We start from the raw sequence: 27,375 nt of genomic DNA on the forward strand, positions 1-27,375 counted from the left end.
TTGGGGGAATTTTTAAAGTGGTAAGTTTTAAACTAAGGTTTTAATTAGAAGTTCATGAGACCTGGTGATACCAAATTCTTTTGAAGCACTTGCCCACTTGAACAAACTCTGTCTCAGGCTTTTTACCTTGGTGAGCAAAGCTCCCCACAGAGGAAATAAAGCTGGTTTCTGGAAAGAAACTTAAAATTGGACTCCTCAGGATGGATAATCACAGAAGAAAACCAATCGGGAAGAGGTTGGGAGCAGAGTTCTTGTTGGAAGTATGCGGTGCAGTAGAGGGTCTTGGCAAATACATTTTGGAGGGATCCATGTAAGTAAGGAAAGCTTGACCACAAAGTCCCCATTCTTCCAGAGTCAGCTGGGTCCACTGAACCAATTTCCCACATGCTGTTAACTCAGGAGACAGGATCGGTGGTTGGTTGGGTTCCTGACAGGTCGTTGAGGAAACCTTTGTCTCAGATGAGCTTTCTCTTCTGTTGCAGCCTGTGGCAATAAGGTGGACCCTGTCTACGAGACCCTCCGCTTCGGCACCTCCCTGGCCCAAAGAACAAAGAAGGGCAGCTCTGGCAGTGGCTCTGATTCGCCTCACAGAACCTCTGTAATTGTCCTCTCCCTCCCTCAGTTCCACCCATGGTGGTCCCGGGCAGGCCAGGTGGCTTAGGTAGTGCTGCTATACCAGAAATACCACAAGTGGGTGACTTTAACGAACAGAAATGTATTTCCTCACAGTTTAAGAGCCTAGAAGTCTGCATTTAGGGCACCAGCTCTAGGCTTCTTTGTCCATTCTGGGGGGAAATCCTTGCCTCAGCTTCTCTCGTTTCACTTTTATATGTTGCCTTCACCATGGGTTGGAATCAAAAACTACATGTTATCTTAGCTATCTAGTGCTGCTATAACAGATATACCACAAGTGTGTGACTCTAACAAATAGAAATTTATTTTCTCACAGTTTAGGAGGCTAGAAATCTGAATTCAGGGTGCTGGCTGTAGGGTAAGACTTCTCTCTCCGTCAGCTCCAGGAGAAGGTCCTTGTCTCTTTTCAGCTTCTGTTCCTCAGTCCCTTGGCAGTCTTCATGTGGCATCTATCTTCCCCTATCTGTGCTTGCTTGCTTCTGTGCTTAATCTGCTCTTCTTATATCTCAAAAGTGATTGGTTTAAAACACACCGTACACTGATATGACCTTGTTAACATCACGAAGAAAACTCTAATCCCAATGGGGTTACATCCACAGGCATAAGAGTTAGGATTTACAAATAATATTTTTGGGAGATACAATTCAATCTGTAACATATGTCATATCCTATTTCATGAAGAATAAGTACATAACACAGTATGCTAAAGATACTGTAATAATGATGCCACCCGAGTGCTGAAGGATTGATAGTAGGATAGAAAATGTTGACCTTCAGTAGGCATTTGCCTCGCAGCAGTGAAGGCATGATTTGTGATATTTTAAGGTACTGGAATGCTGATCATCTCCCTAGGGAAGCTATAAATCAAACTGGCAGTCCAAATGGTAATGTTAATTCATTTTCTAAAGGAAGGATGGAAATGGTGCTAAATGGTGGTGAAAACATACCAAGTGCGTATGGATAGGGTTTGTATTTATATTAATGTGTTATGGCTGTGTGGGTTGGATAATAATAATACTAACAAATGTAAAGTTTCTAGCACAAGGCCTGGCATAAATGGCACCCAATAAATGGAAGTTGTTGCTGCCCTGTTTTCATTGAGCATCTAAGCCTTAGCTGAATTTTCTTTGAACTTAAGGTATTGGGAAGTTAAACAAGGTTGTAACCTATTAATAAGGCAAATGGGTTATCTGAGAGGAGCTTTTCACAAAGCCTTAAAGGAGCCCATTCTTAGGCTCTGTTGGAAACCCCTGACTTCATCAAGGACTCCGCTCTGCTCTTCTCCTGGTTGGCCTGTCTCTTCTTCTGATGTATCCTCAAATCACTCTGTAACAACAGTGTGGAGGCAACATCCGACCTCTTCTAACTTCACATGGGGGAAGGAGAATCAAGACCAACAGCCCAAGGCTAATTTCTGTGAGGCAGGGGTCAGACATACCTCTTTTCTCTGCCATCTTTACCAACTCTGACACCAACTGTCCCTCCCACAGCACTCTCTACTTCTCTGCTGGGTTCAGTAATTCATTGCAATGGACACACAGAACTCAAAGACCATACTCACAATGGTGGGGTTTATTAGGCAAGTAACAGGTTACAATTCAGGCTCAGGAACACTCGAAGATACAGTTCTTCCATCAGGACAGCTTGCAGACACGTCTCTCCCTGGCCTGCAGTCTGTGCCCAAAGGCACTCGGTTTTCTCATTCTATGGGCCAGGAAGCCCACTGCGCCGTCTTTTGAGGGTATCTCCTATTGGTCTCTCCTTCCTTGGTGGTGGTGTGCTCTTCTTCCTGCCTCTGGGATGGCTCATTTCAAGCCCAGTGGGATGGCAAAACTGACGAATCCCTTTGGTGGGCCATAACGACCATATCACACAGTCCCGCCCAATCACTTGGGTGGGAGTTACAAGACCACGGCTAGAAAGGCCACACACAAAAGCGATCTATCACACTGCACACTCCTTAAATTGCGGTGTTGCCAGGGGTCTGCCCTTGCTTGGTTTTCTTGTTGGACATGTTCTTCCTAGTTGATCTTTTTCATGTTCCTCCTATCCAATCACCATCTCTAAGCTGATGACTCCCTCAGCTGTCCCCAGTCCTAACCTCTTGCCCAAGCTCCTCATCAGTCCTACAGATATGTCAAAATCAACATGTCCAACTAAGCTATATCCAGTTGGGGATTAGGTCCTGTAGTTGAGAACTCAGAAATGTATGGCATGCACCCCTTCTCTCTGCCATCAGTACTGCAGATGCAGGTCATTACACCGGTGCATCTCATGTGGATTTTACAGAGGAATAACTGTGCTGCCCTCTTCCTTTTGATTCCACCCTTAACAACCCCTCTAGATTTATCCGCCTTTAAAAAACAACCTCAAGCAACTTTTGTAAGTGTTGATTCACTTATGCCTGACGGACAGTGGCCAAGCTCCAGCCTGGCATATCAGGCGTACCCAACCTGACAATTACGCCCATTTACCTTTTTTTTTTTTTTTTTTAACCCTAAAGATCAACCTTCCCATGATCTCACCCAGCTTTTTGACACCTCCATACCTTTGAACATGCTGTCTCTTCCAGTTGAAATTCTTTAAGATCCAGCTTGGTCTTTATATAAACCATGAAGAGCTCCTTGGCTCCCCCAGGCTTAGTGAATTGTCCCTTCTACAAGACTTCAAGAATCCCTCTCTTGTAGTATGCACATCAGAAACCCTGGCGGCATAGTGGCTAAGAGCTACGACTGCTAATCAAAAGGTCAGCAGTTCGGCTCCACCAGCTGCTCCTTGGAAACCCTACGGGGCAGTTCTACTCTGTCCTATAGAATGGCTATGAGTAAGAATCAACTCGACAGCAGTGGGTTACTATGCATATCTACCACCTGTGCATCAGTTTGCCATACCGTGACGGCTTGTGTGTTCCTGTGATACCGGAAGCTATGCCACCGGTGTTTCAAATACCAGCAGGATCACCCAAGGAGGACATGTTTCAGCAGAACTTCCAGATTAAGAGAGACTGGGAAGAAAGGCCTGGAGATCTACTTCCAAAAAATTAGTCAATGAAAACCCTATGGCTCACAACAAAACATTGTTCAACTCACTTGCTTTGGACACATCATCGGGAAGGATCAGTTGCTGGAGAAGGACATCATGTTTGGTGAAATAGAGTACCAATGAGGACAAGGGAGACTAGCCCAATACTTGAAACAATGGACTTGAACATGCCACAGATTATGAAGATGACAGAGGGCCAGGCAACATTTTGTTCTGTTGTGTGTAAGGTCCCCATGAGTCGGAGTTGACTCAGTGGCAACTAATAACAAGCATTGTAATCATTGCATTGTAATGATCTCTTTTTGCCTGTCTTTCCTGAACTAGTTACTGAGCAACTGTGGGTTGGGGCCCTGTTCTTATTCATGGCATTATCACCAGGTCCTGGCACAGTGCCTAGCAAGTAGTGGACTCTAGGGAAATGCTTGAAAAACTAAGGAAGAGCTAACAAGGGACACTGGAAGCAACCCTAAAACCCTGAGAGATCTACACAGCACTTCATTTCTCATGTCCTAAGCTCCGGCACGAAGCCCTGGTGGTGAAGTGGTGAAGAGCTCAGCTGCTAATCAAAAGCTCGGTGGTTCAAATCCACCAGCCACTCCCTGGAAACCCTATGGGGCAGTTCTACCCTGTCCTACATGGTTGCTATGAGTCAGAACCAACTGGACAGCGACAGGTTCGGTTTTTCTGGTCTGAAGCGGTTCTCTGCATTGCCCTGTCCTTGCCCTGGTATGGCCTTTTCCTGTCTGCAAACAGCATCTCTCTGAGCTTCATGGTCTGGGTTGGATATCCCTTCCATGGGCTTCCATAGCAGCCAGTTTCTTAATTACAGTAATTTGCATATTGCTAGTAATTTTCACTTTTTCGTATCATTTTTCTCCCTCTTCTCCAGCCCTCTCCTCAACTAGATTGAGTGACTTGAATGCAGGGACTCTTTGTTCACATGTTTTTCTTACTTTTCTTTTTTTTTTTACTATTGTACTTTAGATGAAGGTTTACAGAACAAACTTGCTTCTCATTAAACAATGACTAACATCTTTTTATTTCTCTTACCTTCTATTAGTGATTCTCAACCTTTGGTGGGTATCGGAATCCGCTGGAGAGCTTGGTATATTAGAAAGGCCCAGGCGCTGTTTGACTTCAGCAAGCCTGGTCCCCTGTGCTGTTTATTAGCTCTGCAGGTGATTCCAATACACACGGAAGTTTCCAGACACTGGCCTATGAAATGCTGGCCCGTTGTAGATTCCCAGGAACTGTGGTGAATGAACGGACCTACTCCTCAGCCAAACGCTCTTAATGTCTAAAAAGGGCCTGAGCTCTCAGTGAGTGAAATCAGTGGTTTCTAGAGAGTGGTCTCCTGATCAGCAGCATTCACTTCATCTGGGAGCTTGTTAGAAATGTGAACCCAGGTTTCTCACATCAGACTTACAGAATTAGGAAGTCTGGGCAGTGGGGTCCAGAAATCTGTGTTTTCACACCCCACCCCCGCCCACCCCCCCGTTCTCAACCGCAACCAGGTGATCCCAGTGCTCACCAAAGTTTGAGAAACACTTAGTTAAATGAGGGATTTAAGCTTGTTTGTTCCCAGGGCGTCAGCCCTTGGCAACCGTCCTAGCCCTTGCTAACCCTCCTCTTTGATTCTGAGATTCCCCCTCACTGTGCCTTTTCTCTGTAAATACCTTTTGAATCACAAATCTCCAGTGGCCATCAGGCTGGATCTGAAGTTGGGAACAGAGACTCCAGGATGCTAAGCGTGACTCTAAGCCCACATGTGTGTCTTTTCTCAGGCCAGCGAGGAAGACCTTTGCTGCCCATGAGCTGCTGCCCCAAAAGCCACATAGCGCTGGCTCTCAGCCTACAGCCATCCACCCTTACATGTCAAGGCTTCTTGGAGATGCCACCGCTGGCCTGAAAGGAAAAGCACAAACAGCTGGCCGGAACAGAGAGACCTCTGTCCAATTTGACCCACAGACTAAGCAGGCCTTTTCCACATCTCTGGTGAAAGCCATTATATCCTCCCTCATTACCAGGCCAAACATCCCTCAGGCTTGTGTGAGGCTGGCGTTGGTGGAAAGGCAAATGAAAAGGCAACCCAGAGATGCAAGAGCCCAGAGGAAGCCCGGCAGAGATGGCCTTGACTCACAGTCAGCAGCTGTTCCTGCAGTTCTGAGTTCTGCTGAGCTCAGGACGAGGAGACGGCTTTGGAAACACTCCCCCATGGTCAGTGAGCATCTCAGCCTCCACCTTTATGATGGATGTTAAGCAGCCAGCCAGTGAAAACCCTACGGAGCACAACAGTTCGATCTGCAGCCTGGCTCAGGACCAGGCGGCATTTTGATCATTGCTCATGGGGTCGCCAAGAACCAGGGACAACCTCCACGGCATCTAACAGAAACATGCAGCAGTAAGACCACCAGGGGCACAGTTTGCTTTTGTTTCTAAAATAGCTTTATTTAGGGCTTTGGAGGCAAAAAGCATGGTTTTCTGAAGTCAGCAAGGGCCCATTCATCACAGTCCAGTTATACCGGCACTGGTACATCAGTGAATATTTCCTGGAGTTTTGCTCTCTGAAGGCATTGTTCTGTGAGCTGCAAGAGACAAAGACAAATCAAAATGTACTTAAGTGTCTGTCACTTCACTCTCCCCAGGGCCCAGCTTGCCTCAGTGGAAGAAAACAAACACAATTGATTGGTGCTTTAAAATGATTTTTTTTTTCCTTCCTGCAGGGTCTGTTGGTAATGAACTTCAGCATCTTGCCATTCTTCTAGTGTTGTTATGTCCTAAAGCTAACATCACCCCACATGGCAAAGCTTTGTCCACAGGCTCGTTTCTGCCAGGGCTATAGAGGCGCTCTGTTGACGTTGTCAGGAAGCCACTGCCTCGCTGCTTCTAAACCGTTGTTTTCTTTAATGTGCTCTTCAGAGGTTCTGGAATATTTGATGTTCTGGCTGGATGGCTTTGGGAAGGCCAGGAGAAACCAAGTTCAAAAACTTTCAAGGAGTTGGTTGCAAGGAGTTGGTAATCTTCAGTTTCATAAGATTAATATAGATGAAGTTCTCTGCAAAGTAACTTTTGTGCAGAAATTATGAGCTTCAAAGGAGCAGGGAATGAGTGACTTAGAGGCCCTATGCCTTTTATTTTTCTTTCTTTCTGATGTGTCATGAAAGCAAGAATGGCTATAAAAAAAAATCTTAAAGCTAAATTGTATATCTGATAAGATATAAATGTTGTGTGTCCTCGAGTCGATTCCGATTCATAGCTACATAGAACTAGAACTAGAACCACAGGACAGAGTAGAACTGCCCCGTAGGGTTTTCAAGGAGTGGCTGGTGGATTTGAACTGCCGACCTTTTGGTTAGCAACCTGAGCTCTTAACTGCTTCACCACCAGGGCTCCAAGCTATAAATAAATAGTTTTTAAAAATGTGGCTTTCCTCTGAGACCCCCTAGTTCCCATTTTGAAGAGGCTAGAGAAGCTGGCCCTTTGAAAAAGGCGATCAGTGATGTGCTGATAAATGCTTAACCACAAGCTGGAGCAGGACCCTGATCTGCAGCATTCACCGATGTCCGTGGTGTAAATACTCCCACCGTGGCCAATTTCAAGCTACCTACATGATAGACACTGGAAGCTCTCGCCAGACGGTGTGATCGGCTCCAGCACCACTGGATGAAGCACGCTGCTTGAAAGCATAGACTGCAGGGCCACCCCTGGGGCTCACAGCCCGGGTCCACTACTTCTGTCATGCGGGTCCTCTAGCAGAGCTGTTGACTCCCCCCGGGCTTCAGACTCCTATAGAAAAAATAGATGCATCAGACGATTACGGAGTCGTGGTGGCGCAGTGGTTAAGACCTCGGCTGTTAACCAAAATGTCAGCAGTTCGAATCCACCAGCCACTCCTTGGAAACCCTATGGGGTAGTTCTGCTCTGTCCTATAGGGTCAATATAAGTCGGAATCAACTCGAGGGCAATGGGTTTGGTTTTAGTTCATATGATTACTATAAGGAATAAATGAGATCATACATATAAAGCACTTAAAAATAGCATGTAATAAATTATAAGTAACTGTTAGGTATTTGGAGCGCTGGTGGCACAGTGGTTAAGAGCTCAGCTGCTAACCAAAAGGTCGGCAGTTGGAATCTATCAGCCACTCCTTGGAAACCCTATGGGGCAGTTCTACTCTGTAGAGTAGAACTGGGTCGGTATGAGTCTGAATTGACTCGACGGCAATGAGTTTGGTTTGGTTTGGATTAGCTATTTAAAGTGCGGTTAGTCCGGGATGCTGCGAAGGGTTAATACGCTCAGCTGTTAACCAAAAGGCTGAAGGATCATGTCTACCCATAAAGCCTCTCAGAAGAAAGGACTGGCTGAAGAGTCAGCCACTGAAAACCCCTTGGAGCACAGTTCTACTCTGACACATGGAGGGGGGCACCATGAGTAGGAGTAGACCCCATGGCCACTGGTTTAGTTTTATTATTACTAATGTCATCATTACTAGTATCATTATTGTTATTTCTGTAACTGGAGTGGAAGAAAGATTATGACTTCTCTGGTAAAGAAAGAGTTTTTTTTTTTAATTGATTTTTGCAGCAATTAAAACAGCATTTAACTCTTATCTAGGTAATCCATCCCTTAATTGCACATCTCATTCTCTGTTATTAATATTTTTTTAAATCATCAATAGGAAGAGCTATAGTTTTACTGAGACCTTTTTTTTTTTAGCGATAGGACGTGAGCAGTAATTCTGACCCCTCTCCGTTGCCTGTTCCTGGGAAGAGGCCGACACGTAGCCTGTATGTCTAGGCATCTCTTCAGTGCTGGCCAGTCACCCGTCTCTGCCAAGCCCTGTGCCTGGCATGCACACTTGAAGGGAGAGGCACAGTGCCCACAAGGGAACACACAGCCTCTCTGAAATTAGCCAAGCAGAAAAGACAGCAACAATTGAATTCTCAAGACAGGGTCATGCGGATTCTGCCTTCGTTCTTCTACTGACATCAAAAATCTCTGCTCGCAGTGGAGAAAGAAGAATGTCAAAGACGCAAGGAAAAGCTTAGTCTAAAGGACTAATGGACCACAACTACCACAGCCTCCACTAGACTGAGTCCAGCACAACTAGATGGCACCCGGCTACCACCACCGGCTGCTCTGACAGGGATCACAATAAAGGGTCTCGGACAGAGCTGGAGAAAAATGTAGAGCAAAAATTCTAACTCACGAAAAAAGGTCAGACTTACTCGTCTGACAGACTGGAGAAACCCCGAGAATATGGCCCCCAGACACCCTTTTAGCTCGGAAATGAAGTCACTCCTGAGATTAGACAGGCTCATAAAACAAAATGAAACTAAAGGGGTACACCAGCCCAGGGGTAAGGAGAAGAAGGCGGGAGGGGACAGGAAAGCTGGTAACAGGGAACGCAAGGTCAAGAAGGGGAGAGTACTGACATGTCGTGGGGTTGGCAACCAATGTTACCAAACAATATGTGCATTAATTGTTTAATGAAAACTTGTTTGCTCTGTAAACCTTCATCTAAAATACAATAGAAAAAAAAAAAAAGCTCTGCTCTCCTGGCCCACTGATAGAATCTTGCTCATTCTACCTTGTTTCTTCTTTTCTCCCAGACATCAGACCTTGTGGAGGTTCCAGAAGAAGCTGACGGGCCAGGAGGTGGATGCGACCCAAGGAAACGCAGCAACAGTGGTGAGTGAGGGAGCCTAGAGTCAGGCGTCATCCCAGCACCGGTGTGAACCCCACTAACCATCAGGGTCAGCCGTGAGCAAAGTCGACTTCTCTCACTGTGGTGTTCAAGCTGGGCGAGTGTTTGGTGTTCTGGAGGGGAACTGGTCCTAGCTTGTAGTCAGTTTCAGTGATTTGAACATAGTATTCTCAATCTGACTCTTGATTTCTCATGCCTTGTAGACTTAGCTCTAGAACTTCTTGTTAAGGCATCGTTTTCTCCACTGACCTAGGTTAGATTAGCAAATCGTACCACCCAAAAAAGAAAAAAAACAACCCGATGCCGTCAAGTTGATTCCAACTCATAGCAACCCTATAGGACAGAGTAGAGCTGCCCTGTAGGGTTTCCAAGAAGTGGCTGGTGGATTCAAACTGCCCACATTTTGGTTAGCAGCCTAGCTCTTAACCACTGGGCCACTAGGGCTCCAAACTGTACCACAGAGAGGCTAACTGATGCTACACCAGAGGTAACTGCAAACGGGTGGGGGCGAAGCCAATTAGGGGAGTGTGGACCTCACGCCAGGCTCCTTCCCCTGCGGAGATCACTAAGATGCGAAAACTGATGTGCACGATCCAGCCAAATGTTCTTTATTATCATTATTTAACTTTATAATAGGACCAGGCAATGGTTCGTTCTGTCATACATGAGGTTGCCATGAGTCAGAGCCAACTTGATGGCAACTAACAACAACGACCTTATGATAATTTGAAGCCCTTGTTAAGATAACTTAGAAAATAGTCATTAAATTCTGATTACATGCTTTTGCTTGCTAACGTTTAGAAAGAACTACCTCTTAAACCAGGGCCTAAAGAAACCTCATAACCGAGCCCCTATTCACAGCATTCTTGCCGAGCCTTTTTGACCTCAACAACTACACAATATTCACTCATGGATCCAAAGCACATTCATTAAGCACGCACTAAACCCCGTGGGGCAGCTCCGCCCTGTCCTGTAGGGTCACCGTGAGTCCGCATCGACTCAGCAGCAGCAGGTTTGGTGTGGATTTTGGTATCACCAGCAAAACTTAGTAGGTCCCAGAAGCTGTCTTCAGGTCACTCAGAGCCTAGTGAGGTTGCAGCTCCTGACTCGGGCTGTTCATCTGGGCCAGATGCATTCTCCAGGCAGGAGTCATCCCCCCAGCTTTCGCCCCTGCGACTCGAAGCACAAAGACACGCTGCCGTGGAGAGATCTTCCTGCCCACCTGCCCTTGCCTCTCCCAGACGGGAGGAAAGCAGAAGTTCTACATTGAACACTGTAGCTGCTTTCTTGTGGAGTCCCTGCGTGGTGTGAATGCTTACGTGCTCGGGGGCTTACCGAAAGATTGGCAGTTCCAACCCATCCAGAGGTACCTGAGAAGGAAGGCCATGAAGACCCTGTGGACTGCAGTTCTACTCTGACAGCAAGGGGTCCCCATGAGTCAGAATCAGCTGGACTGCAACTGGTTTGGTTTTTGTAGGATTTTGGTTTTTTGGTTTTTTCGGTCAGGCTGTCTTACAAGGTAGCACGTCTGCTTCCTTTGCTCCAGGAATTCATTTTTGCCTCTTCTCTAGTGAGGACTGTGGCTGTGTGATTCCCACAAGGCAGCATGTTCTTAGCTTCCCCCTACGACTCTGCTTCCTAAATAAATGCCCGTGTTCACCATGGCCCCCTCCTTGCCAAGCCCGCACACATCAGTTAAAGCTCACTGCGAGGGTAAGGATTCTTCAGGATCGCGTGGGGAAAACTGCGCTTTTAGATCGATGCAAACATGGGTTGAGCACTTAGCAAGCAGTGCCGTTGGGGTGACAAGTCAGAGAGTGCTGGTCGCCAGGCAGAGCCTCACAGCAGGGCAATCACCTGGCAGGGCCGTCCAGCCCAAGTCTGCCCAGTGTTGCAGAGCCAGCAACTGAATTGGTCAGCACCCCCAGAGTTCCTCAGGGCCTGAGGACCTAACTCCCCAGAGAATGGCGTGTAAAACAGAGTCGCCGTTTTAATTCTTCAGCTCTGGTCAGTCTCTCGGTCCCCAGAGTCTGGCTTCTGCCTTCATCCTTCCCCCGATGCCCTTATCATCAGCATCACTGATGGCCTCCTTCCCACTAGCAGCAATGGGGCAGATGAGGTCCTTGGTCCATCCTTGTTCTGGAGCCCGACTGCCAGATCCTGTGCCCTGGAACAGTGACCTAGTCTCTCTCCGCCTCAGACACCTCATCTCCAAAGTGAAGATAAGAACAACACTGAATCCATAGCTCGTTGTGATCTTTAGATGAGAAAATAGATATAAATACCATCCACACATTGATGACTTCCAGCTTCATCTCCAGCAGAGGAAAGGGGTCGCACAGAAAGGGGAGAAGATATATGAAGACAATTTCACTCGAGGCCAAAGTCTGTGGTACTGTTTGACCACAGAGGGAGAAGGTTGCATCTTGCCATGGGGATTATCCCAGCTTCCTGAAGGAGGTGATATCTGAACTTGGCCTTAACACATGAGTGAGTTCATACAGGCAGATATGGGTGGGGACAGGGGAGGAGCTGAACATTCCAGCATCAGAAATAGCATGAAGGGGAGACTACAGTGGAATCAGAAACGTGGAAGGCATTTGTCAAAAAGAAGGGCAAATGGTGTGATGGGGCTGGAGCTTGTGCTCCTGTGAGGACAAGGGTTGGAAAGGAGAGGTCGATCCCAGAGTCTGATAGCACAGCTTGTGCTGCTGAAAAGACTTCCTCGTTGAATGTGACATAGTCCTCGCCGCCTGCTGATTCCAGCTCTCTTGATGCTGTTGGGCACCCATTCCTTTAGTAGTGATGGCCTCTATTTGACCTGGGAGTTTTGTCTCTCTAAAAGGCGGTCTTAATAGGATTTTACGTTGCTAAGAGTCATATTCAGGAACCATCGATGTGAAACATGGCTATATTAGTAAAAGTCATCATGAGGTCATAGAGAGTCAGAGATTCAGCTTAGAGCCTCACTGCTCCACGTGTGGCCCTTGTACCAGCAGCCTGGGTATCAACTGGGAGCCTGCTAAAAATGCAGAATCTGACCTGCAGGGTCAGAATCTGCATAGCTCATATAATTCCATAATGCATATGCTCGTCGAAGTTTGAAAAGTAGGATTAAGATCATGTAGTCCAACCTGCTTCCATCCAACACACACACACACTACATACCGTACAGATAAGGAAACTGAGGCACAGGGTAATTTACTCCAAGATGACAGTTGATTATTTGCTGTCTCTTTTATGTTAAACTGCAAGAAATGTAGAAGCATCTTCAGAGCCTCATTCAAAGAGATCTGTTGAAAGAACTTAGCAAGCAAGAAGCCTCTAAAAAACTTTGGAGATCTATTAATAATTTCTATAATCAGCAATGGCTTTCTTTACCATGATGCCCACTTAGAAGCTAAGGGGATTAATTATGCAGCAGTTGGCTTCAAAACATTTTCCTTTGATTGGTTTTAATCCAATGTCCACACCACTTGAGAAGCAACGTAGAGAAAACGCACTGCGTGTGTGGTCCAAGTTCCCCTGCTCTTCTCCCACCTGTGCAGGCAGGGGGCTTCCTCCTGGGAAGCAGTGCCCTGGATTCCAGTCACAACTGGTTCAGCATTACATGTTTATGTCCTAGAAAAGACGCAGTGTTTACAGAGATCATTTCTGCCAGCCAGGCGGATCTCTTAGCACTATATTGGACAATATTCTATTGGGAGCTGTAGGGTTTTCATTGGCTAGTTATCAGCAGCAGATGGCCAGGCCTTTCTTCCTAGTCTGTCTTCGTCTGGAAGCTCTGCCGAATCCTACCCACCATGGGTTACCCTGCTGGTATTTGAAATACTGGTGATGTAGCTTCTAGCATCACAGCATCACAACAACACGCAAGCCAACACAGTGTGACAACTGACAGGTGGTGGATAGCCGCCTCAGAACAGGGTGAAGCTCCTACTAATTTTGTCACTGCTGAGAGTGCAGTCACTGCTTATGAGACATCTTGGGAAGGTCTGTTTCCGGTTGTTGTTTTCGGTACTACTTGGGGATACATCATGAATAAACGTGAGAAAGTTGTTGTCTTCACCTTTAGCTCAACTGCTAGGGACTTCTCTCCTAGCCAAGTGACAAGCAAAGGAAGCAGTAAAATCTAGGGGCTGCTTATTTCAGCTGGAAATGCCGAATGCCAGCGTTACTGGCTGCCTTCAATAATTGCGTCTCCGCATAGCTCTATGTGACCATAGTCTTCTGGAAGAGAAGCAAAGGGAACAGAACACGAGCAATACAAATTCCTAGAAATATTCTTCAAAAAAAAAGGCTGGGTATTTCACATCCACTGAGGATGTAACAAAACTCAGTATTATCTTGATTTGCACTGAAGCCATTTTGCCCCAAGAGAAAAGCTCAGATTTGGTAAATTTAGCCTTACCTTTGACATGCACAAATTCTGTGTCCCAAATTTTCAAGTTGTCACTGAAAAAAAAGGAAGCAGATATTTTAATGGCACAATTCACTGTTGGCAGATGCCCCTGGTTCTTGCCCCCCTCCAGCAGACAGTTCCTAAATTACAGATGCAAATGTGTGTGGTGTGTTTCTGCAACATACAGCTAGTATCCAGGCCAGACAAAGGTCTTTTGAAAGCATAGGCAGTTCCCTTGCAGCAATGTGGAGGGCTGGATATTCAGAGAAATTTTTCCCAGTTTAGCACTCCTAAAACAGCTAGGAAAAAAAGAAATAAAAATAAATAATGAACTGGCAGCAAAGTAATGCAACTGCTTGGAAGTTAGAAATGACAATAAAGTGTGAATCCAGAGACCTAACCAGGTGAGGGCCGCTTTCCTGGGGCCTCAACTTAGGTAATCATAGTCCCTGTGCATGGGCAATGGAGGACAGATCCTGGGGGGTAAGCAGAGCAATAGGTTAGATGAGAGGCCCTTTGGAAAACTGATGATATCCCAAGAGGCATCCTCAGTGGGAAGTAGATGAGAAGTGCCCTGCAAAGGAATTTGGTAAAGTAAAATGCCTGTATTGGCCTTGACTCAGGTGGAGAAGAAAAGAAGAGCTGGGAGGGAGAAGACAGGAAGGGAGGGAGGGAAAATGAGAGAGAGAAAGACAAGCGGAAACAGAAGGAGGGGAGAGAGGGAGGGAGGGAGGGAGGGAGGAAGGAGAATCTTCTTACGTGGGTTTAGGGCTTAAATTTATACTACTTGTATGAACAAAGTGAAACAACCTGAAAATTTAAAGTGAACCAGAGGTGATAAAATCACCAGGCAGAAGCAATGCAAACCTTCTCTGGAGGAACAGAATTTAAACCCAAACCTCAAAAATGTCCCACAAATGAACTTTCAAAGAACATAAGCTAACAATCAAAATTCACCAAACACACCAGAAAATGAGCCACCATAAGTGAGAGTTAACAGAAACAACCAATTTTACAGTCATAGTCTCAGAGGCTGTACATATTGGAATTATCTAATAAATACATAATTATATGTAAGGAGCCCTCGTGGTGCAAGGGTTAAGGGATTGGCTACTAACCAAAAGGTTGGCAGTTCGAACTCACCCAGTGGCTCTGCAGGAAAGAGACCTAGTGGTCTAATCCCATAAAGATTACAGTCTAGAAAACCCTACGGGGCAGCCACGTGGGGTCTCTGTGAGTCAGAATCAACTCAATGGCATCGAACAACAATGACACTGTAGTTATATATGCTTAAAACTGTTTAAAATAGACTAGAAAGTGACAAAGGAACAATACACTATCAAAATTGAACAAATTTGAAGAATAAAATAGAATTTCTAGAAATTCAAAAAATAATAAAAATCTGATTGATAGGTTTAACCACACATTAGACATAGCTGAAGACAGAATTAGTATCAGGGAGTTTAGGCAGGGAGACAAAGCCACGGGCTACGTGAGAGACACAGCAGGTGAATGAGAAGGTCCAACAAGCATCTAATTGACATTTTTAACCATAAACAAGAATTTTCTATGAAGATTCTCTTTGCATCCATTCAAATAGTCAATATTCTTTTAGAAGTATCCAGTTTTATACTTACGGAACTGAATATTGGGAGGATTTCAGATAGTCACGTAGTACCAGGGAAAAGTGTTGCTGGTCCCTACTCTTTTTAAAATGATAAACACCAAGCTGAGAGGCCAAAGACTGAAGCAGACAAAGCCCATGATGGGACCTTCATTTTCCACCGACCCACAAACCAGAGCTCCTCCAGCAGCTGCAAGCTGGCTTCCCAGGGATAATGGAGTTACATCCTTAGGCTCTGGAACTATCAACTGCAAAACATAGATATTGAATAAGCATTGTACTTTTACAGGGGCTCTTGTTCTGAAGCATGTTTTCTGAATTGTGGAGTTAATGGGCCTATTTTAAGGGCAGTGGAGATTGTGACTACATTAACCGAAATAGATTCTAGAACTTTCCATGGCATGTTTCCCTTCCTCTGTTTATATTTCCTTGATAATTTGAAGGGAAATCAAGGGGCAGAATAAAGTGGCAACGTGTTATTTTAAAATGTTAGGTTAATATAGACACCACGGTTCTACTATATAAGCACAGAAATATTTGCCACATTTTTCTTTAAGGAATATATGTGCAGCGTAATGATAAGGCTATTGGTCATAGTGGTAGATATGGCTGATCAAGGTAGCTAAGGCAGAGCCCCTCAGTGAGCTGCCATAGCTGTGTATGTGGGCAGTGAAAATTCCTTGCCCAGGTTGAGAAGACTTGTTCTTCAGTGAAGGGCACAGAGTGGCTGTTATAAATGCAGAAAGAAGAGAATTATACATTCCAAGAGCAAATTAAAAGAAAACCACTGCATTATATTTCATTCCAAATAATAGCCCCAGTCCACTGACAATAACAGATCAAGGAAATATTGAAGCTTAAAACTAAGGCTTTAATCTGCAAAATAGAATATAGCTATCATTAAGAAACAAGAATGAAGATGTTGAATATAGATAAAAGAATCTGGCATTTAGAAAAGGTAATTCCAATGCACTTGAATTGGGTCATGTCTCACCCACCATCCCGTTAACAACTGATTCAGTACCTTCAGCAAAGACGGCCAATACGGCGTCTGCTCATGAGAAGAACACTGCCCAGTGAGGCCAGGTGTTGGGCACATGATTACCAAGCAGTGCAGGGGGATGTGTGCTGGTCTGGAGGCATGAACAGGGTGGTGGGAGCACAAAGAAGGTGGGCAGAGTATCCACAGTGAGGCAGGGGAAGCATCACCTAGAAGGTGACCTGTAGGCTGGATCACAAAGGATGAGGAAAAGGCAAGGCACAGCAAGGTAAACGCTTTGGCACGTGGAATAGATAAAATGACATATTTCAGGCACGTTTCCCGAACGTGGTAACTGGATTCATGAAGCTCCTGATTTCTCTTGTCTCCTTCAGTGTTTACGTATCCAGAAAATGGCACTGACGATTTCAGAGACCAAGCAAAGAACATAAACCACCAGGTAATTATGGATGTCACAGAAGACAGACCCAGACAGGAGACTGCAGGTCGCGACTCAAGTGGGTCATGAAATCAATTCGGAGGGCTCCAGCCTAGCATCTTTAAAGAATAGATAGGATAATTTGCAAAGCATACCGTAGCATGGATAGCATGGAATAGAACAAAAATGTCACAGTGTGTCCAAGGTCGTAAGGGTATGTATTGTTCTGAGTTAACTTTTGTTTCAGTTATCTACGTTATATACAAGTTAGTATATGTTACAAAATGTGTCAAGTATTTAATTCTCTAATATGATTATATTTTATAATACTTAAGTATATATTTATAATCTTTATACGTTCATTTATATATGTATAGATATTATTAGAATAGGTTAGGATACATGGAGCAGAATAGAACAGAATCGTATAGCATAGGACATCTGAGCCTTGAATAGCAAAGCAAAGAATGGAATAGATAGGAAAATAGCAAAGTGCATCGTAGGTAAAAAGGATACATGGAGGTGTGTTCAACTTTTGTTTATGTTTTATAGATATAGAGCATATTTTAATTCTTTTTATTGTATTTAAATATATTGTACAATTATATATTACATAGTATGTAATATAATTTTAAGTGTATTATAGAAATTATGAAGTGTAAAAATTTATGTAGCACTAACATTTGTTTGATGAATAGATAATATTTGTATAGCTCTTACATTACTACAGACATATGTATAGCTGTTTTTTAGTCTGTAAATTAGGAACAACAATAGGACCTACCCCACAGGGTCACTGTGAGGCTGGAGTGAGATGATACGTGTACCGTGATGCTTTGGCACACGGTACATGGTAAGCTGTCAAAAGCAGTAGCTTTTATTATCATCCCCAAGGTTTAATAGCCAGTAAATGGCAGTGCCATGATATAAATTAAATCAGTGTGATGCCTAACTCTATACTTTTTCTACAACATGAATGGATTGCCAGATTCATGTACCTGGGTCCCTTTGATATGCTAGGTACCAAAATTTAGGCGAACTGGAAACCCTGATGGCATAGTGCTTAAGTGCTACGGCTGCTAACCAAAAGGTCAGCAGTTCGAATCTACCAGGTGCTCCTTGGAAACTCTATGGGGTAGTCCTACTCTGTCCTATAGGGTCACTGTAAATTGGAATTGCCTCGACAGCAAAGGGTTTGGGGTTTTTTTTTTTTTTTTTTTGGTGGTAAAAAGTCAGTTTTAGGGAGTAGGAGTTATTTACTACTACTGATGTGTCCCGCTTTTTATGGAGAGAATATTCCCATTTCTGGGGCCAAACCCGTATCATTTTCATGAACAATTATATTAAAAAAAAAAAAACACTTTTATTTGAAAAAAATTGTAGAATTTCTGAGGAAGAGTTCCAAATAATTGTTTTCAAATGGTTTGAAATGGAATCAAATTCAGCTAAGAAATGAAAAATAAACCTAAGATTGAAAGAAAACCTTTAATGATGGTTAGATTTTTTAACACTTAAGATCCTGTCCACTGAAATTATATAAACTTTTTCGCTTTCCGTTTTCTCTCTTTCATCTCTCCATTTCTTCCTTTTTGTTTCTCTCATTTTTTCTTTTATTTTCTCTTTCAGGAACCTCTTTCCAAAGACACATTACAGATGAACACCTACGTTGCCTTGTACAAATTCGTACCACAGGAGAACGAAGATTTGGAAATGAGGTAAAAGCATTTTTTTAAGGAAAAAGAAAAAGAATGAAATAAAGAAAACCTAAAGTCAATGTTTTTTCCATGTGAAAAAAAAATTCAATTTGTACCACTTCCTAACACTTTAGAACAGTGGTTCTCAAACTTTAGCCTACATTCAGATGACCTGGAAGTCTTGTGAAAAACACAGATTGCTGGGTCCTGTCCTCAGACTTTCTCCTTCAGTAGGACTGGGGTGAGACTTGAGAATTTCCCTGTCTGATAGGCTTGCGGGTGGGGCTGATGCTGGTGGTCTCAGGACCACACTTTGAGAAGCATTGCCTTAGTCCATGACCAACAGAACTGCTAATGGAAGCTTTCAGGAAGTCAACCTTCGTCAAATGCACTTGGCATCCTGTGGGTTCTAACATGAAATCAAATTCAAATGTATCTAATCCCCAAATTAACATTGATTAAGGAATCTAACTCAAACTCCCAAGGTCAACTAAAAAAAAAAACCAAACCCAGTGCCATCGAGTCGATTCAAGGTCAACTAAGGGCCATCCCAGTACATGGTAATCAAAACATTGAGGAGGATGAGGTGAGTTTTGTGACACTAACGTGATCTGAACCTTTCTCTTGAACCCAGCTTGAGGTTCTTTGTGTGTTTTGGGTGGTTAAGCAGGAGTCGGTCCTGAGTTCAGACCCTATTTGCTGTTGTTACCGAACCCGGGAAGGTAGATCCTTGCTCAGCACACTCAGACTTGGCAGTGATCTGGACACCAGTCGTTAAGAAAGAGAAAGTAACTTTATTGCAATGTGCAGAGCAAGTTGCCAGGAGGAAGTTCCTCAGATCCGACTCTCCAAGCTACGGGGAAGCAGGGCTTATATGTGATTTGGGCAGCAAGATGGCAGCCTCGCAGGTGTACTGAGGAGGGAAAATTCTGGAAGGCGGCTAGGAAACAGGAGGTGACTTGGTTCTTGTCAGACTTCTCGCTTCGGAATAGGGCCCAGGTGATGATGTTCCTTCTGATTAATTCCACCAGTGGCTGCATCCTCTGTTGAGGTCGATTAGCAGTCACAGCTGGCCCTTCTGTATGTGTGGGGTGGGCCAAATCTGGCTGGGGCTAGTTTATAGACTAATGGAAATTCACGGGCATTAGTAGGGTCAGGTTCACTCTGTGACCTTAAGCAAGTTATAAACATCTCATTACTCTGATTTCCTTATTTGTAAAAGAATAATAACGGCTTATTCCCCTTAAGGTTCGTGAGGATGAAGTGAGTAAAGCACGTAGCTCAATGCCTTTCTTAGTTACCTAGGCCTGCTGTCACAAATTACACTGCGAGTGGGTTGCCTTTAAAAGCAGGAGTTTATTTTCTCACGGTTCAGACAGCTGAAAGTCTGAGTTCAGGGCATGGCTCTAGGGGAAGGACCTTCTTTGCCTACTTCAGCTTCTAGTAGTTGCCAGCAATCCTTGGCATTCCTGGGCTTGTAGAGGCACCTGCCGTGTTTGGCTGTCTTCATAAGGAGTTTTTTGTGTCTGTTCTGCTCTTTTCATAACTCAGAGGTGATACGGTTTAGGACCCACCCCACTCTGGTATGACCTCTTTAACATAACAAAAGAAAACCCTATTTCCAAACATGATCACATCCATAACTACAGGGGTCAGGACTTCAATACATATTTGGGGGGGGGCGGGGGGACACAGTTCAGTCCACAACAGTGCCTAATTGTAAACAGTACCAAAAAAAACCAAACCCAGTGCCGTCGAGTCGATTCCGACTCATAGCGAGCCTATAGGACAGGGTAGAACTGCCCCATAGAGTTTCCAAGGAGCACCTGGTAGATTTGAACTGCCAACCCTTTGGTTAGCAGCCAGAGCACTTAACCACTACGCCACCAGGGTTTCCAAAGGCTCAGTAAGTGGTAGTTATTACGAATTTTATGAATGTGGTGCTCATTGGCTTCCCTCAAGGAAATAGCTTTGCTTCTTTCCTCCATTCCTGATCCCAAAACATAAGTCATCTCTGGAGAGAGCTTTGGCATTTTCCAGTCTTAAAGCAGAATAGAAGAGGCTTGCTTTTACAGGTTGGTTATTTCCCCTCTTAAAAAGAATAGAGAGATAATTAGCGTTGAAAACAATTTAAATCCTAGAGCACTGGGGAAATAACCTCCATTTTGGGGTGGACTGGGTGGGTCCCCTTGTCTGAAGGAGCCCTGGTAGTCCAAACGGTTAAGCTTGGCTGCTAACCTAAAAGTTTGTGGTTCAAACCCACACAGCAGCTCCACAGAAGAAAGAGCTGGTAATCTGCTCCCATAATGATTACAGCCTAGAAGACCCTAGGGCGCAGTTCTACCCTGTCACATAGGGTCACTAGGAGTTGAAACCAGCTTGATGGCACCCAGTAACAGTCACCACTCGTCTGAATGCCATGCAGACTAAATTATCAATCGCCAGTCATTCCTTTCAGATGGCTTCTAGAAGGCCTTGCCTCTCCAGCCTGCAGGTGTTGGGGTTTCTCTGCATCCTAAGGTGTGTGCCGTTTCCAGGTATGGTCTTTCTCACACTTGCCTGAATATCCTCTCCTGCTTAGTGATATCAGCCCTCTCCTCTACTTTCCTGAAAGCCCCTAAAAAGGAGCGAGCTGGAGGACCTCATATCACCAAAGGAGCAAAGCACGTCCTTTGGACATGGGGTGCCTGTGCCTCAGAAGCTCCTCGACCAGGGAAAGATTGAGGACAAGGACCTTGCTCCAGAGCCAACAGAGAGAGAAAGCCTTCCCCTGGAGCTGACACCCTGCATTTGTCTTGTAGCCTACTAAACTGTGAGAGAATAAACTCTTCTTTGTTAAAGCCAAAAAAATAAAATAAAGGAGAGAGTTGCTGAGAAGCTCTGGTTGGACCCTTTTCCCAGGTTCCATGTGCCATCAGGGTCAAGCTCAGCAGCTCGGCTGCCCCTCCAGGTGGGTGCAGCAACCAGGTGGACAGAGAGCCTTAGAGCAGATCCGTTCATCCTGCCTGCCGGGGTCTGGCAGCTCCCCCTGGCTCACACCCCAAGGGCAGCTCTGTTTTAATATTAGTTTGAGGTCTGCTTCCAAAGATTCTCAGGCATTTTCAGGGCAGATTCATGGCCTGAATCCTGGCTCCTTAGTTTTGCTCAGACAATTAAGCCCTGGCACACCTGGGTTTTCTCCATCCTTGAGTAAGAATTGCCACACTGAACTCACTGGCCCTAGATGTCAACATTACTGGAAGAGGCCTGGCCTCGGTGTGGGAGGAGGGGATGGCATTTATCAAGTGAAGCCCTCGTCTGTCAGAGAGATGACAAGCCCTTGAGTCACAGCCTGCCCAGGAGTCATCTTGGGGATGGTGCCTTGCCTTCAGCAGATGGTCTACTAACTTCTGATGAAGACAATGATGTATATTTACTTTGCAATGAGTATGAACAATGACGTATATTTACTTTGCAATGAGTATGAGATAATAATTCCAATATGCCGTAAGTACAAGTATTACAGCACCCTTGAGATTGTCATCAGGGTCTCTAGAATTTAACATTTCACAACTTCCTCTTATACAAGGAGCCCCTGGATGGCACACACGGTGAAATCACTCGACTACTAACTGAAAGGATGGCAGTTTGAACCCAGCCCAAAGTGCCTTAGAAGAAAGGCCTAGTGATCTGCTTCCAGAAGTTCCCAGGCTTGAAAACCCCATGCACTGCAGTTCTATTCTGCAACATATGTGGTCGCCACGAGTGGGGATCGACCCAACGGCAGCTGGTTTGGATTTTGGTTTCGTTTCCTATGGTCCAGATTCCACAGTCTTATATTAAAACATTGTTCTGAAGCCATTAGATGCAAAAAAAAAAATTCCAGAGAAATACAGAGTGTTACCAGGGTACTGAGTAATGGTATCTCCCTACCTCTTGGTGGTAATAACTTTTTGTGCTTATTTTAGTTGGTTGCAGGCCATTAAGAGTCAAGATGTCTGGTCACGAATCAAACGTTTACAGTCTGCTTCAAGGCAAAGAGGGCTATTCATTCCCAGGAGGGAAATGTCTGCATTACGTAGACTGCAAGATTGGAGTGATAAATCACACTTACATTTTTTTTGCTAAGAAATTGTAGGTTCCAATTTAAAAACAGGGCACTTGATTTAGAATGTGTAAGGCAATGCTTTGGGGATTTGATATAATTCCTTGAATGAACTGGTGCTTTGTGGGTTCGTTTTCCCTTCAAATCACAAGGTAGAGAAAAATCCCTTTTAATAAAATACTGCTCTTACCTGCAATCTGATCTAGGGAAGGACAGTGGATAGCATCCTCAGAAAGAGAACAAAGGAGATGAGGGGACAGAAAATGTGAAGAGTGTGGACTTGAGGGTGAAGAAGGCCAAAGTGGCAAAGCTCTCAGAGGCCAGAGCAGCATAAATCATCGCTTTCGCAAGTATTTGTTACATATCTGCTCAATGCTAGAGGAAGTAGGGGTCATTGGTGGTTCAGTGGTAGAATTCTCTCCTTCCATGCAGGAGACCTGGGTTCGATTCCCAAGGTACCTCATGTGCAGCCCCCACCCATCTGCCAGTGGAGTTTACGTGTTGCTATGATGCTTCCAGGCAAAGGCTAGGAAGAAAGCCTGGCAGTCTGCTTCTGAAAATCAGCCAGTGGAAACTCTGTGGATCACAGTGGTCCAGTGTCCAATCCTATTGTGCATGGGTCGCCAAGAGTCCATGATAGCTAACAATAGCGATAATAGAGAAAGTTTTTCTGCCAAGGGCCCACAGTCCAGACTTCTCCACACACCTCTGGATTCCCATCTCTACCTGCCTACCTTACAGGTGGCACATAGCATAGCTCTACCCTCCCTCCCACAAACCTGCTCCTTAGGGAGAATGATGTCACCATCAGCCCAGCCCTCTAGCTAGCCACCAGGAAGGTTTCCCTTTACTTCATGCCCAAAATTAAATTGATGTTCAATTCCTGCTGGTTCTCTTTGCTTAAAATCTGCCCACTCCCACCTTCATCTCTCAGCAGGTCCTGCCTGGTCTCTGTATTTCCAGCCTTACCCCCACCCCTCCCTTCTGATCCATTATGGATTACGTGACCACAAGAGTGGACGAAATGGGGTTCACCTAAATGCTCGAGTCAGTCAGAACGGATTTAGATCTCAACTCCTCTACTTTCTAATATGGTACATCACCCAGTTTTCCGAACTTCAGTTTCTTCATCTTGAAAATAGGGATAATAAGGGCTGCCTTTTTAGGATGGCTGTGATTACATAACAACATCTGGTGTGTAGTAGAAGCTTAATAAGTGCTAGTTCCAACCAGCTGGATTTCATACTCCAGAAGTAGGTGCTTCCTGTTCAAAATTAAGAGATGAAAGAGACAGAGAAGAAAGGGAAGGAGGAGGGAAGGGAAGAGGGAGGATGAATATGATATCAGTGTGGACTCACTGAATATTTAAGAATAAAAAGTGTTTGAAGAGCTGTGAAAAGATATAATCTCGTGGGCATTGAAGTCAGAAGACCTGGATTTACGGTATAGCCAAGCCCCTCACTAGCTGTGTGAGCCCCATGATACATGGAAAATTTACACCAGCCATCCATGCCTCCACTTCCTCACTTCTAAAAGGAGATATCATTTTGTTTCCATTAGGTCTGGTCACAACGCACATATCTTTGCTTAAAACTCTCCAATATCCTACCATTGCTCTGAGGCAAAGAGCAGAATATTTAAGGAACCTCAAGGCCCTGGGTGGTCTCATCCCTCGTAACCTCTGTGCTTTATCTTGGGCCACTGTTCCCCTCACTCCCTCTGCTGCTTCCACAGTGGCCTTCTTTCCTTCCCCAAAAGAACCACACTACCACCTGACAAGAGACTTTGCACAAATTCACCCTGCAGTCTGCTCCCCCCATTCTTCTACCCACTCCCACCCCCACCAAACACACACACACACTGTTCCAGCTGACAGTTCATTCATCTACTGGGCCTCCAAACAGAATCCCTCGATGGCATCAACTGTTAACATGCTCAGCTGCTAACTGAAAAAGTTGACAGTTCACATCCACCCAGAGGCACCACAGAAGAAAGGCCTGGTCTCCTTCTGAAAAATCAGCCATTGAAAACCCTACGGAGGACAATTCTACTCGGACACACATGGAGTCACCATGAGTCAGAGTCAACTTGACGGCAACTAGTTATTGGGTCTCAGATAAGATGTCGCTTCCTCAGTGAAGACTTTCCTGATACCCCCAATCTGGGTTGAATTCCTCTGCTCTCCACTTTCGCGACACCACATTTCTTTACTTTACATCACTTAGGTTATATTTATACGTTTCTGGGGTTATTTGGCTAACGTCTACCTCCCCTGTAACCTCGAGCCATTATGTCCCTGGAATGTAGTACAGTTCTTAGGCCATGGTAGAAGCTTAATAAATACTTGATGACTGAATGAATGAGTGAGTGCTGGGAGGATTGAATGAACTAATGCCGTACCTGGCATATGCAATGAGTAGGCAAATCACGTCCATGACAAAACAGTAAAATCTCTAAGTGGAGAAGTGAACCAAGCTCAGAGGGGCTAGCCAGCGCCTGTTTCCTGGAGGAGGTGGGTCTTGAGTCCATGATGATTATCACTTACCAAGACAAAATTGTGGAAACAGAGACCAAGAACAGCCCATGGATCCATTCACCTATGTTGTTATCAGGTGCGGTCAAGTCTATTTTTGACTCATTGCAACCCCATGTGACAGAGTGGAGCTGCCCCATGGGGTTTTCTTGGCTGTAATCTTTATGGAAACGGATCGCCAAGTTTTTCTCCTGTGGAGCCTCTGGGTGGGTTTGAACTGCCAACCTATAGGTTAGCAGCTGAGCACTGAAGCACTGCACCACCAGGCTCCTCATTCTCATGTAACAATGGTTTATGGCAACTTGGAAGAAGCCCTCGTGAGCCTTTACTGAAGTACTGACAGTGAAGGGGCCTCAGAGCAGTGGAGGGCATGGTGCAGTCTGTTTATCCTTAGGGCAGTGGACACTCCTTCTCCTGGGAGTGCTGTGGTCCTGTCATTGGATGCACCCTACATAAAGGTAGAGGCTCCCCACAGCCTGTTCATGTGCTCCAGTTTCAGTGCAAAATAAGATTCTCTCATAAATCCATCTGCCATCACTGCTCCAAGCCACTGGAGCAGATAACAGACCACGATAATTCTCTATCTATCTACCGTCAGGGGCAGAGGGTAGAAGACAACAAGGTAGCAGGGAAGAAGAGAGAAATATCTAAGAGGCAGACAGGCCTGGATCTGCTTTCCAGCTCCGTCCCTTACGAGCTGCATCAGCTTGAGCAAACTGTCCAGTCTCTGAGTCTCAGTTTTCTCCTTCTTAGGGGTGCTGAGTATTAAATGAGAACGAGTACATAAAACGTGGGGGTTCGTGCTTAGTGCAGAGTGAGGTACACAGCTTATTTCAGCAGCCTTGTCTTTAGAATTTGCATCTCTTCCCAATGTTTCCTAGTCTCTGAACAGCCTCATCAGCCTTGCCTAAGGAAAAGAGATGGGGGGATACAGTTAAAGGCTCTCTCTGACCTTTGAGCACATTCAGTGAGACTTCATCTCTTTGGTTCAGTGTTGTGGAGGCTGTGAAACTCTGCCTTCGTCCTCTGAGTAGGTTGCGTGGTTGTTGACATGACAGGCTGGACGTGTGGAATATTATCACTGACACCCAACATGTGAGGCCACCATGCATGGGGTCCCCAGATCATTGCTGATGGTCTGAGGTCTAATAATATTAAAAGGCACCCCCACCCAGGTTCCCTGTCAGGGTATAATGAGCTTGGGTACTGATAGAACTGCTGTAATTAAGGATTTCAGACAGTTTCCACCAATAACCCTTACCGTCAAGTTTTGTCAAGAGCCTTGAAAACTTCATGTTCTAGAATGTTAAATAAATTCATGAGCAAAGCTCCTTAAACATAGCACTGGAAATATGAAATGCCAGAGAAGCCCACTGTAATCAGCATTGATGTCACTATCAGACACTGCCTCAGGAGTTCTCAAAGGCTTCGTGTCAAATCTTCTCAACCAAGTACATGCGTGCGATGCAGGCGCGTGTGTGTGTGAGATAGACACCCTCATGTACACAGACTCCCACCCACACTCCCTCACACACAGACATACTCACACAAATTCACTCACACCCAGTCACACACTCACCCACAGACATTCACACTCACACAAACTCAAAAACACACATTCATCCAGGAGAGCACAGGTGCCCACACATACATCACCATCAGCAAGAGCTTCACAACGCAGGCTTACCTCTTCAATGAACATAAATTCTGCCCTTGACATTATAATATAACTGATCCCATTATCCTTACTGCTTTTGGATTCAGAAACCTACAAAACAGAGCCTAGGAGCCATCACTTAGTATTCACACCAAGGCACCTTTTTTAACCCCATAAGAATAAACTTTCAGCGTTGTTTAGTTACACAGCATGTAAATAATCAGCAGATATAAATAACTACGAGTAAACACAAACCCCTGAAACATCCCCCACTGCTGTCCAGTCAATTCTGACTCAGAGTGACCCTGTAGGACAGAGTAGAACCGCCCCATAGGGTTTCCAAGAAGCAGCTGGTGGATTCGAACTGCCAACCTTTTGGTTAGTAGCTGGGCTCTTAGCCACTGCCCCTGAAACGTCTTCAGGACTCTGAAGTAAAGGATTCCGGGGTAAATAAAAAACTTAAAGGTTCCGATGCATATTATAGTGATCTGATAATGCTTATTCCGAAGAAGTCATTTTGGCCTCCCACATCTAAGTCATTTTCATTTTTATTACCTCTCCCCAAACAGATTTATATGATA

The 27,375-nt window shown here is 44.9% G+C and overlaps 1 protein-coding gene across 2 annotated transcripts in view; it reads left to right on the forward strand.

Annotated features, from left to right (window-relative positions):
- STAC (SH3 and cysteine rich domain) overlaps positions 1–27,375 on the forward strand; it is a 134,939-nt gene that overhangs the window by 76,981 nt on the left and 30,583 nt on the right. For both annotated transcript variants that reach the window (XM_064277454.1, XM_064277455.1), the window contains exons 5-8: positions 483–598; positions 9,288–9,366; positions 16,783–16,847; positions 18,453–18,541. In XM_064277454.1, coding sequence (XP_064133524.1) covers positions 483–598; positions 9,288–9,366; positions 16,783–16,847; positions 18,453–18,541 — 349 coding nt within the window. The remainder of the gene's footprint in view (positions 1–482; positions 599–9,287; positions 9,367–16,782; positions 16,848–18,452; positions 18,542–27,375) is intronic.

This window comes from Loxodonta africana, chromosome 27, assembly GCF_030014295.1.
Source record: "Loxodonta africana isolate mLoxAfr1 chromosome 27, mLoxAfr1.hap2, whole genome shotgun sequence".
In the NCBI taxonomy this organism is placed as follows: Eukaryota; Metazoa; Chordata; class Mammalia; order Proboscidea; family Elephantidae; genus Loxodonta; species Loxodonta africana.